We start from the raw sequence: 12,680 nt of genomic DNA, 5'->3' as shown, positions 1-12,680 counted from the left end.
AAATTTAAACGTGCAAAAACCCTACCTGTAAGTATTCATCTTGAAAAGACAGACTGAAAGCAGGATGCTCTGTTATCATTCTTATGGACGGCCTGGGTTACATCTGTGATGGTTTAGCCTCCCCACCACCACCACCCCCAGCCCCTAAAGAATCCAGATACCTCATGGTGCTACTTTACCCCCCTGGGCTCTCGGACCGGTGATGGGTGTGATACAGAAGCTGGTGTCTAAGGGAACTCCAAGGAGGGAGAGCAGTGTGGGCGGAGCTCCCTTCCACAACCCCACTGGCTCCTTCTCCACCCACCTCCACCACAGCCCAAAGGGCTGACAGGACTCGAAGGGGATTACAGGACAGGTCTAGCAAGGGCTTCTAGCTCTTTCTTGTCCTGTTAGGTGTGTACTGCGTTGGGTATTGGAAGAGGACCCCTCCTTTACATGCCTGGATTTGAAGGATCTGCTCTTTCTAAGGCTGAATGTAAGGGGAGATTTTCCAAGGAGAGGCCACAGTCAGCATGACGAGGGTGTGCCCAGCAGAGGTGTGAGATCCTGGCCAGGAGAGTGAAACCAGGACAAGGACAGTATGGGTGATGGGGCTATCGAAAAACACCAGGAAGAAATCCTCTGTCTTAGCTATACCTTACTCAACAAAGAGCACTTCCTCGAACACATTTAAGTCTTAACGCCAGAATCACACTGAATTTCTACACATCAGGCTTTCTTTACAGCCTGGGTGCCCCATGATTATTACTTTCATCAAATTTGGATAAGAGACTGTCTCGTAATTTATTTTCACCCGAGTCTTGAAACCAGCATTTAAAAAGCCCGGGACACAATGAACTGAGGCACGAAAGATTAAAACTTTAAATTAGATTGCCACAAAGACTATAAACACTGCAAACAATAAGGGTCTATTTAATATTTATTTATAATTTATAGGTTATAATAATTATAATTTATTAATGATAATTTATTTAATGATTATTTACTTAATGAAATAACCATTTATTTCCTCCCATCTAAAAGGGGGCAGAGATCTGTAGAGTCTTTCCCGAGAGAACCGTGGGAAAGCACGCAAGCAGACTGGCCTGCCATACTCCCAACCACAGAGGCCACCAACTTGGTTTCTCATCCACAGTTCCAACCAGCCCGCCAAACCAAATCAGGTAACAAGCCCAGGGCAAAAGGAACTGACGAGAGCTCCATCTCCTCTCTCGGGTTGGGTCACTAACAAGAAAGTAGCCATGGGAGCGAGAAAGAACCTTCCAAATGGTCTTTGACAAGCATCCTCCCTGGACGACCACATTAAACCTGGTCACCTCTCCCTGGAACCCAAGGCACTTAACAGACAATATCATTTTAAGCCTGCCTCAGAGCATGTGATAGAGAGAAAGCAGACACTACCCCGTGCACTCAGTGGTGAGGTAAGAGGAGGAAGCCCGTGAGCGAGTGCGTGCCACGGACTGAAAGCCACCTGTGCATCCGGGGAAAATATCCAGATGCACAAGCTGGGAGGAAACTGTGATGGGAGTAACAACGTAAGACAGGCAAACAGCAGGGCTCAGTTCAATCATAGATTCTCACGCAGGCGCCGTGCCTGTGTCTTGCTCTGGATTCGCTGCCCAGCATCATGCCGGCACAAAGTAGGCGTGCTGCAGCTATGTGCTCATTGAACGTGCAGCCTGCTGACTCCAGGCGGAGGACTAAGCAAGCCACCATGGGTACACCGAGGTGCAGACGACCTGACGCTTGCCTCCTGAGACCCCAACGCTTATAGCCTAGGGGGGCACACAACCCTAACTCCACATTAAAATACACAGCTCTCCAGGAATTCAGAAGAGGTGGGGGTGACGTTCCCCTGGGAGTACCTGGGAACACTTGTTGCAACAGGTCAGAGAGGAAGCAGCTCTTGAAGCATAAGAAGGGCTTAGGAGGTAGGGGAAAGCCATCCAGATCAAGAGAACAGGGCTTTGAGCAGGCCCCTAGGAAGGGAACAGGGCAGGTGGGCTGGGGAAGAGAAGTGGGGACGGTGCAGAAGCCCCCATTGGCTTCAGGACCCTCTGCCCAGAGCTGGTCTCTTGCTGTCTGGAGCCCTGGAGGGCTGGGAAGGCCCACCGGGATTTTTACAGGCATCAGGAGTGAAAACACAGAAACAGATCATGATTTCTGTCCAAATAAGGCCAAAAACAGAAGGCCAGAGTTAAGAGGAGTGAACACAGATTAAAGTCAGTGAAAGCCAAACATGTTCGGAGAGACCGAAAAAATAACAAAGTATAGAAAATTCAATGTGCCTTCATCTTGCCAGCCATCCTTAACAAAACACAGTCACAAAGAAGTGACACTAAGGCAAAGAAAGACCCACCTTCACAGGACCTCAGGGCTGGTCCATGTCACAAAGAAGGGAGACAGCTGCCCTTCTGCAAATACGTTTCCGTGCAGTCATTTAAAAGTGAGCTCCTGAAAGAATGAACTCACTGAGCTGAAGCATTTTCACTGAGTTTTGTATCCTTCCTTCCGGTCGTTCCAAAACGACACCCTGATTTAAATTCATCACTCTTTGGAAAGTCTGCTTTTTCATCATCAAAGTGGCCAGAGGACAGAAAACCAAAGAATAATAGCCCCAGAGGGAAAGCCCCCAACTTTCGGCCCCCTTTACCTTCCTGGAAGATTTTCTGTCTGGGGATTCTTCATTTAAAAGCAGTATCCTGGGGGTGGTGTAAGTTCCAGATGCTGGTTCCTAGTGCCCTAATAATGTCTGAGCAGCCCTGCTCAGAGAATCCACAGCTCCTGCGAGCCTGAGAGATGCACGAGAGTGTACAGGGCCATGCCCAGGGATTCCTTACCCCACAAAAGCTTACGATGCAACCGTTTCCCCCTCACACTGCCAGGCAGCTGTGCCCGGGGCAGATCTGGAAGCTGTGTAAAGCAGGGCGCTAATGGAAAAACTTGGTGGCACAGGGCTTCGGTGTTTTGCAATTTTTTTCCTGTAAGCTACATTGTTGGAATGGTTTGACATGCAAACCGTTCCCTCCTCCCCTACCAGCCTACAGACTTCCAGGTCTCCGCCCTGGTGCGCTGTGGCAATCGGTGTATCATCGGGCTGATTCACCCCTTGTAGGGGTGGAGTCCCGGCTGGGGGACAGGGCACAGAGAGCCGGCAGGTTCTATTGCCTCCTCGGGCAGCTCATGGGAAGACAGATGAGTCTTTGTCCTCCCAGCTGGAGGGGAACACGCCAAATGTGCTGCCTAAGGAAAAAAAAAAAAACCCACCTCACATTTCCTGGTGTATGCCTGATTTGATTAATGCACCCCCATCAGTCAATCGGGAATGCGGGGGAAAGGCAAACACATCAGCCACACGAGCTGGGTATGCGGACTTAGCCGAGGAGAACACGGGCCGCAGGGGAAGAAGGAATATTTTTTGGTTTTCGTTAGAAGAAAGGAAGAGGTGAGGGACGTAACTATGGGGGTGAAGACACTACGCGGTTGGGCTTATGACTCTTTAGAAATATCACATCTCTCTCTTTTGTTTTTCGAGTCTGGGGATAGCCTCCTCCTTTTCTTCCAGGAGACTCTGAAAAGTGCCTGTTGTGGCCGCTTGTACACAAACATTTAAAAAAAGCCTTCGCCTGGTGGACCGTTGTTGCAAGAGAAAAGAAGGCACTCAGAAAAGTGGGCAGGAGTGGGAAAATCTGACGGCACAAGCTGAATCAATGTTTTCACAAAATTATTTGCAGAGCTGATGGGATTTATTGACTAAACCAAACATTGTGAGACTAGATTCAGAAAAGCACGTGACCGTCTCTTGATTCTACCGAACAGAGATCAGGTCCAGAGTACAAAAGATCCCACAGAGAGAAAATTTTTTCACTTAAATAAGATCGCGAGAAAGGACCTAAAATAAACGCGGCACCTGACTATTCATAGCACGTTGCGTCCATAAATCATCATTCTAAGCACCACCTCCTTTAAATACAGGCTCATCGGGTGAAACTGTACCAACCTCCGGCCCGGCTGGGAGGAAAGTCACGGGCCACTCAAACCTGGCCTGTCACACATGAGACAAGAGTGAGAGTCCGTCCACAGATTGAACTTTAGGGACGAGAACACATCCCGTCAATCCAACAGCAATCTGCCCATCGGCCCCGTTTTCCTTCCTGTTCACAGCTCTGCTTTTCTATCTGTTGGCTAGAAAGGTCTTCTGAATATTACAGAATATTATTTAATCATATTCCAAGTGCTGCTAAAATTAGAAATCTGGTCACAATTAAAAAACAAATCCTCAAAATAGTCGCATACATATTTTTAAGCTGTGAGATCACTTGTCCATACAGAGCTACCAGCTGGGATCGCTATGAGATACAAATGGGCTGCATATTTAAAACACTTCTCATCTTCAGGATTCACAAGGAATTGCAGCCCAAAGCAGAACCAGCTTAGCCTCTAAAACATGAGCATATTTTTCCTAAAGCCTATGGAAATGAGTGAATCAGTTCCAGCTCATTCCAAAAACATCCAGCAGAGAAGCCAAGAGACGAAAAACAGGATCATCAAAAAAAAAAATTTTTTTTTAAACCTAGAATTTCTACAAGTGTTTGAATGAATCCTATCAAATCTGATTTCCTGGCTGACTTTTCTACGAGGTTTTTATTAGAGGAGTCTACTCCACGCAATTTTTAGGTATGTTGCCAGAAAAGAGCAAGAATTTACAACCTCTGTGAATCTGAGAGTTATGCTGATATTTTCTGTGCCAGAGCAAATCAAACAGCCTCTTAGAGAGAAGGACCCCAAAGCAGAAACTGTGAGCTGTGGTCACTCATTTCCCAAGTCCACACAAACCTTTCTCAGAAACTGCACAGAAGGAGATGGACTGGAATTATCTGGGACACAGGAAGAAGGCAAACCCTTGGAAAGGAAGCCAACGAGCTATACTTCGGATGGGCTCAGCTGGCCCACCCAAGTCGTTCGAGAAAGAGGGGAAGTGCATAATCAGAAACAAACGCCAATACTCACGATGGGAAGTCTGCGGGTGAGCAGGGCACAGGGTATTCAAATCTTGTAGGAAGGGCTGTTTCAATCCTTTGCCTCTCTGCAGCTCAAGGCCTTACCACTGCAGTGCCTCTCCCTGCTGGATTTTTATTTTGTGCTTTTTCTTTCCTGTTGGCACCCACACAGCATCTGGGCAGAAGCCTCCAAACGAAGGGTGTATCTTCGCCCAACACCTGGAATGGGCAAGCGCCTGGGTTCTACCCTTCCTACACCCAGGTAGGCTCGGACTTGCTGCCAGATAAGACATCTTTCCTCGGCTCAACTGCAGAGTTTAATCGCCCGTCTGAAATCTGAACGATGCTTAGCGCATTAGGACACACTCACGGTCTGGAGCAACAAAGCTTTATCAGGTGAAGCTGGCTACCGGTTAAAACGGAAGCCTTAAGAGTGTGTAAAGCAAGCAAGTCCTGACAAGGGAGGGACTCTTCAGAATGTCTCTGGGGGCTGGACGAATTCTGGGGTTCTGATTCAACCAAACAGAGAAGACTCTGAAATCCAGGGTCCCATATCTGTAGGCGGTCTCAGCATTTTAACAGCTGTGAAACTCAAATATAACTAATACTTAAAAAAAATGTCTTCTGAAACACCATCACTGTCAGAAAATACATTATTTCATTTGTAAACCTCAGTGTGAAATGAGCCTTTAATCAACGAAAAACGAAGTCTCATTTAAAGTTGAAAGGCATAATCTAATTGAAACCCAATTATTAAGCACACCAAGTAACAGGATGAAACTGCATGATGTATTAGCGCTAATATGTTGTTAATCTGGCTCTATGAGATAATTCACACTAAGAAAAAAATAACTTACCAACCTAAGCTCTATCAGGGAGGACACTTTACTCAAAACTGTTCTACTCTTGGGTTTCATGGAGTTTCCGGAAATACACACTTTCCTCTCGATCTATTTAATTAGGACTTCACAGACGCCAACTTCTGATTTTTCATGTCAACAGAATGTGCCCAACAAAGGAAAAAGGACCGTGCGTTCAACGTCTGGCTTAGCTACTAGCTAACTGTGTGGGCTTGGCGACTCGTGTTTTGTCATCCGAAAGCAGGGACAGGTGGAGGCATAAAGACCCCCATGAGCCCTTTACCTATGTTTTGATGCCAGGCAACTCTGTTGCACCTGCCGCTCTTCTGATACACCACCGAACACACCGCTTACGGGGGGATGCGAAGCACGGGGAGGAATACACACTTCACCCTTCGGGAGACTTTTCCAGGACACCCTGGAGGCTCACGGACGGTACTCACGCATTCGAGCAGCCCCAGCCTCTCATCGCGCACCTTCTGCCTCTGGAGGAAGGCCGATGGAGACGACAGGGCTCAGGCTCACCGGCAGAGACACGCACCACCTCTGGGGCCGAGACTTTCCTCACAGACGGTCTCGGAAAACCCGGGCGGCTCCGGCCAGACCAGCCGGGCCAACGGTCTCGCACCCGACAAACAGCCCGCGGTGCCTGCTGTCGGGTGTGCGGCAGGGGGCTCGGAGTTCTGTTTGAGAAACGCCGCTGCCCGGGAAAATATTTACACAGCCGAGCGCGTGCTCGGCGCGGCGGGGTGAACCTGCTCGGCCGGGAGGCTGCGGCTCTGGCGGACCCCGTCTTATCAGCGGCCTTTGTACCTCACGTAAGATCAGCATGGAGACAAAACCTGCGGCCAGATGACTGAGCGGAGTCACAACAAGACTTCATGAAATTCATACCAGGAATTTAAAATGACCGCCACGTTTTTAATGCAGTTCGATGAGTACCCTAAGTCAATATATAGCTATCTGGGGGGGAAAATATATGTATATATATATATGCTTTGAAAGAGAAATAGCAAGAAGGGGAAAAACCATAATAAACTACCAAAGGCAAATATTAGCAAAACTAAGGCTGGTGATGGGAGGCATAAAATGGGACTCCCTAACACTCATCTATTCATTTCATTTAACTGTTAGACACAGGACAGTGATACGATTCTTGCCTCAAAGTCGCAGCATCTGACAGGGCCTGGCACGGGGGCGCGTGACCCGGCGCTTTCCAGACCAGGAGCTCAGGAGCTCGCAGAACAAGAGGGGCGGTCATTTCCCCTGACATCGGACCGGGGTTTTACATCTTACAAGGTGTTTTTAGGGCTATTGTTTTATTTTTCCCTCACAACACTCCTGAGAAGAAGGCAGGGCAAGTATATTATCTTCATCTGACAAATAAGCCACTTGTTATTTAGCTTCCAAAGAGAGTCGAAGCTCTAATTAAAGTTTCACAACATTAATTAGTGTTGACAGAGGTAAATAGCGCATCCAGTTGACATGATTCAGAGACCTGAGCAAAAGCAGACCATCCCCATCCCCGAAGCCATTTTCCTGACCAACGACCCCCGTGTACCTCCTATGTGTCCACAAGCCAGGGAACAGTCACAAGCAATTTCTCCTGCTTTTAGCTCATCACATTAACAAATGACATTGGGCTGCTCTCTGTAATACCCCCGCCAAGTGTTTGCAATGAATGACAGCAAAACTGGACCGGTCGACAGAAGCAGGATGGAGATCTTGTGGAAAAGAGGGAACGAACACAAAGACAAGTGACTGATGGGGTGGATGGTGAGGACGAAGCTGGGAGCGGTGCCCACGGGAGGCTGCCAGCTGTAGCAGACATGAAGCGAGGACACCCAGCTAGATTTGAATTTCGAATACACAGTGAATACTTTTTTTTTTTTTAAAGCAGAAGTCAGTCCTCTATTTTTTCTGGATGCTCTGTCCACAGAAACCTTCAGCCTCTACTGGAATGGAAGGTCCCTGAAGGCAGGAGTTCTAGCCTGTTGGTTCCCAGTGCCCAGAAGAGTGCCTGGCACACTGGAGGCACTCCGGGATAGCTGCCGTGTACTGGTGAAGTGTATTTCTTCAGCAAGCTAGGTGGTATGCACACAGGTGCCTGTCATACCTCCTTTATGCATTTTGTGGGTCTGACACTTTGGGCAATACATTTAACAAATTACAGCATTAACTAAGTGCTCTTACTTTAAAATCGGTACCTTTCGTTCAAGCTAACTGAAGGACTCAATGGGGAAGTGAGAGGCTAAAAGGACTCGGAATGGTCCCTTACTCAGTTTCAACTCTCAACAGGGACATGGATGTGGGATGTCAGTCCTCAGGTGTGCTGGCAGCCGAGGGCACTCCGTGGCCAACTGGTCTTTTTCTCAGCTGGCTTCTTTTGCTTTCAACTTTGTTCCTAAGACCATGAAAAGTGTTCCTCGTGCCAATGCCCTGACTCCACCTTCATATGGGATTTTTCCTCGTGTTCTATGGAGCCCAAAGCACTGATTTTTCAGGGGAAGGGGTGAGGGAGACTCCTTTTGGGCACAACACATGTAGGGGAAATACGGATTAAAAAAGCATATTTAATATGTGGAAAATAAAAATAAACAATTTACTCCACATTTAAAACGTTACTGAAGTACCCAAATTATTTATTTCTCATGGGAAGGATCAATAACCAGCCCCATTTGCTGCCAGGAAGGCTTTTTTATCCCATCTTCATCTGTAGCCTATAAATGTTCCCATATTAATTGCATCTGAAACAGTATATTTAAAACCAGCATATACTTTTGCATAGTTTGAGTTTGGCTTTTCTTTTTTTTAAACAGTGGGCCGGTATTTCTTTTGTAATACAGAGTAGGAAAGGAAAAGGTAAAACCATGACCTCTATAAGCATCATCTCAACTGCGTGAAATACACAAAATTTCAAGACAACACGGAAAATGAGCCGAACATGTATTTCCGGGTTGTGGTATTAGCAATAATTCCTGCTTTCATTTTTAAGAAAATATTAAACTTTTATATTTTAAAATTTTCTAAAATGAGCATTGTCTATATGTACATACACACATGCATATATATGTGGGTGGGCGTGTGTGTATAACTAAAGTAATTGTGTCTCCTGAGCCTCTAATCAGATGGCTTGCAGAGGTCATGGCGACTAGAATAAACACTACTGTCCCCTGCCTGGTCCCGACACCTGTCTGCAGTAACCATTCATCCCCTGACACCCTCAGAAGTCACTAATCAGAGAGCTTCCCTTGGCTTCCAAACTCACTGCCCAGACCTGTTAGGCAGGGGAAAGGTTATAGCTGGGTCATCAGACTTCAGGAACAAAGGGAAAGGGACACTGTAGGACAAGTCAAGTTGAAAAGGAACAGAGGGCAAATGAGGTAGGTATCTAAACCCTTGGAGAGAGGAATGTGCCAGAGGGTCAAGATCTCCAGGCCCCCCTTCCTCTGCACGTGGGAACGCAAGTGAGGGCAGGAGCGGGATGGGAGAGCATAGCATCGCAGGGGATTGAAACCCACAACACTCAAGAAATTTCACAATGCTTCGATTTCCTCCCTTAGCAAATATTTTACTAGAGAAACAAGGAATAAGCCCGACTTCTCTCACTTAGGTGAGTGCCTGAGTTTCTCTGCCATCACGCAGGGATGGTGGTGGTGGTGCTGATAACAGCATAATCTCATAGGATTACTGTGAGGATTAAGCATGATGATGCAGGCAAAGCACGCGGGACACCGTGGTATGCGGTAAGGAAGTGTCCATGGCATGTTAGCTTTTGTCATTCATATTTCCTTAGTGACAGCAGTCCTGAGCAGAATCTATAAAAGCCCCGTGAAGCTGGGCAGCAGAAAGGGCAAGCAAAAGAATAAACAGAGAAAGACCAGTTGTCCTGGAATAAACCACCGAGTTTGTCTGGGGCCCTCTGGCAAGAGGGCATGCTTGCAGCTGGGACTGCTGGAACAGAAAGTGGGCTGGGGCTGCCCACTCCAGAGGGCTCCTCCTGCTCTAGCTTTACCAGAGCTTTCCAGCTTACAGGGCACTTGTAAGTCCATTTCTGACCTTCACGTGGGTCCTAACGCTGCAGGTAGATGTATTTACTGATGTTTTACTCGTGGAGAAATACCCCTGCCCCGTAGTTCATGGTTAAGGCTGGAGGTGGGACTCTAATTCAGGGCTCCTGATTCCAACCCCACATTCCTTCCATGAGCCAGAGCTCAGAGCAGCAGAGCCAGGACTGGGTGCGGACACCACACAGGCACCACCCCCCCCACACACACACAACCCCTGCTCTCACACATTCTGCTCTTTGACAGATCACTCAAGAGTGGAACGAACACCTGGCGTACCGTTTTGGACAGGTGGTCGTCTCCTGTCATACGCCGTCTCTTGGGAGGCTTTTCTCTGCATTTGTTCTATAAATTTCTCCCAAATCTTCTATAAGCAATATGGGACGAGATATGCAAACTACATAGGTCTCTAACGGAACCGGGGTGGAACGGAGAATGCGAGTCCTTATGATTCAGGAAATGACTTGTTGAATAGTCCTCTCTGGGAAAGTCACTTCAAAGAGTACGCTCTTCTCCAGCCCCTCTTTCTCTTTGTGTAGCAACATGAAACGAAAGCTGCCTGGGATGGGATACTAGGAACTGGCTTGAAGCATCCAGACTCACTTCCTCTCTTGTTGCTCCCTCGCTCATGCAGAAGTTTGAGAGAGTGCACGTTACACTTGGGTCAGCATTCAGGATTTGACATTTATCTTTCAACACTTCAATAGAACTGACTTGGGTGATAACTTACCTAACTGAGTTCTGTACATAGACTCTAAAGATAAAAGCGAATTCTCGAAGAGATTAAAAAAAAGAAAAGCAAAAAACCCAGCTTCATTGGATAGAAAATTCTTTGAGAGCCTAGTTATCTAGGCAACTTGCTAGTATCTACCCATTAGTAAAAAAGAAATTAGAAATCAGCTTGAGCAAAGGCATACACACACACACACACACACCCCAGAGCACGGTTACCTGATGCAGAGCCGATAACCTTTGTGGTGTGAGCCATGAGGGCTGGAATCCAATGACAGATCCAGAAAGGAGTGAGGAGTCATGCAAACTTTATGCATCAAGTTCCCAAACGCATTCAACCTGAAACAATAAAGAGAGCCCCATCAAAATGGATCGTTTAAAAATATGTACAACACTAAATCTTGGACATCTGTTTGCAAAGATGGCTGCTAACGGAGGGCGCCAATCCGAGCAGGGGACAGGCAGCCCGTGGATGGTGGGGACGGCTGCCCGGTGCTGAGAGGATGGCACCCCCGCAGATGCGCCCGGGGACGGGCACCGAGGGCAGGTCTCCAGACACGGTACTCTTCCAGGAGATAAAACTGGTTCTCTAGAAACGTGACTTTTTTAGGAAGGTGGCCTTCAAATGCCAATGGCCTCCTAACAGGTATCGCTCTACATAGCCCGTCACAAACCACTTCGGGTTCTTAAACGTCAGCCTCTTTTCCAAAGGTTGGCTCAACACTTTCATTCACTCAATCGCACTTGCAGAGAAGTTGCCGTTGTTGTACTAAGCGTTCACATTTTTAAAGGATTCAAACATGGGGACCCTTCTGAGGCATCTCAAAGTCTTTCACCTACTTGGTCTTTTAAAACATAAATGGGATCCGGTCAGCAACCCTCTTAAAAAGTCTTCCACATCTCCCATTGTCCTGTCAAATAACCTTCAAGTGACACAGCGTGGCACATGGTTTGGAAACATTAGGGTTCACGTTGGGCACCCTATTTCTTCCTTTATAGGAATCCTCTATTTACAAGTTAACTGAGGGGCACCTGGGGCTCAGTTGGTTAAGCATCCAACTCTTGATTTTGGCTCAGGTCATGACCTCAGGGTCCTGAGATCGAGCCCTGAGTGGGGTTCTGTGCTGGGCGTGGAGCCTGCTTAAGATTCTCTCTCTCACTCTCTCTCTGCGCCCCTCCCCACCCCGGCTCCCTCTCTAAAAAAGTAAAAAATTAAAAAAATGAAAGTTAACTGAGATGACTACCATAAGACGTAGTACAATCACGAAATTGACAGCCAAAAAGAAACAAGAACAGAAAAGGAACACTGCTCCGACCTTGCTTCTTCAAAATGCCTTTTGAAAAATGCTGGCAAAGAAAGCAAACAATGGTACAGACGGAAGTACTCCATTTTCACTGTGCTGGGATCCTAACTCTAACCCACAAAACCCGAAGAAAATGATCTAACGGATTCCAAGTTGAGAATTCAAGCCTCAGTTCCAAAACCCACAACGACCTCCCAACAACAGAACGCCAACATAACAACATGTCCGTAATATACTGGGTTCCCATGCAGCCACTGAAATCATCTAAGAGCTTTTGATAATGTAGCAAAATACTCAAAGGACACCGATAAATATTATTTCGTAAACCTAATTTTGTTAAAAATATGGATGTACATATTTACACATTTATTTAAAACCATTAGAAGTAAAGACACCACAATGTTCCTTATGGTTGCCCCTGGGTGATGCCATTAGCGGATGAGTTTAGCTCCTTTATTACTTTTGTAATAGTAACTGTTTAAAAAAAAAAAATTAAAGACTCCCTGTGTCTGGTTTTATTTGCTTTAAAATGCACGGGAGGAAGAAAAGAGAATCTTCCAAATGCTACGAGAAAGGAACCCGTCAGGCCACACTCATGGAGATTATAAGAAGTGGGAAAGACAAGTACATAAGAGGAGGGCAGAGGAAATGGCTGATCTCTGTGATCACACAGGGTGAGCACTTCTCTCTGTGTAGCTGGTGAACTTTTCTTCATTG

At 46.8% G+C, this 12,680-nt stretch overlaps 1 protein-coding gene across 1 annotated transcript in view; it reads right to left on the bottom strand.

The window, feature by feature from the left end:
• KANK1 (KN motif and ankyrin repeat domains 1) overlaps nt 1-12,680 on the bottom strand; it is a 195,558-nt gene that overhangs the window by 47,678 nt on the left and 135,200 nt on the right. Inside the window, exon 4 of the mRNA XM_040620285.1 lies at nt 10,879-10,998. Coding sequence (XP_040476219.1) covers nt 10,879-10,915 — 37 coding nt within the window. The 5' untranslated portion in view covers nt 10,916-10,998. The remainder of the gene's footprint in view (nt 1-10,878; nt 10,999-12,680) is intronic.

Source organism: Ursus maritimus, unplaced genomic scaffold, assembly GCF_017311325.1.
Source record: "Ursus maritimus isolate PB19 unplaced genomic scaffold, ASM1731132v1 scaffold_34, whole genome shotgun sequence".
NCBI classification, from domain to species: domain Eukaryota; kingdom Metazoa; phylum Chordata; class Mammalia; order Carnivora; family Ursidae; genus Ursus; species Ursus maritimus.
Note: the sequence above shows the minus strand (reverse complement) of the source record. Positions and strands in the feature narration are given on the sequence as shown.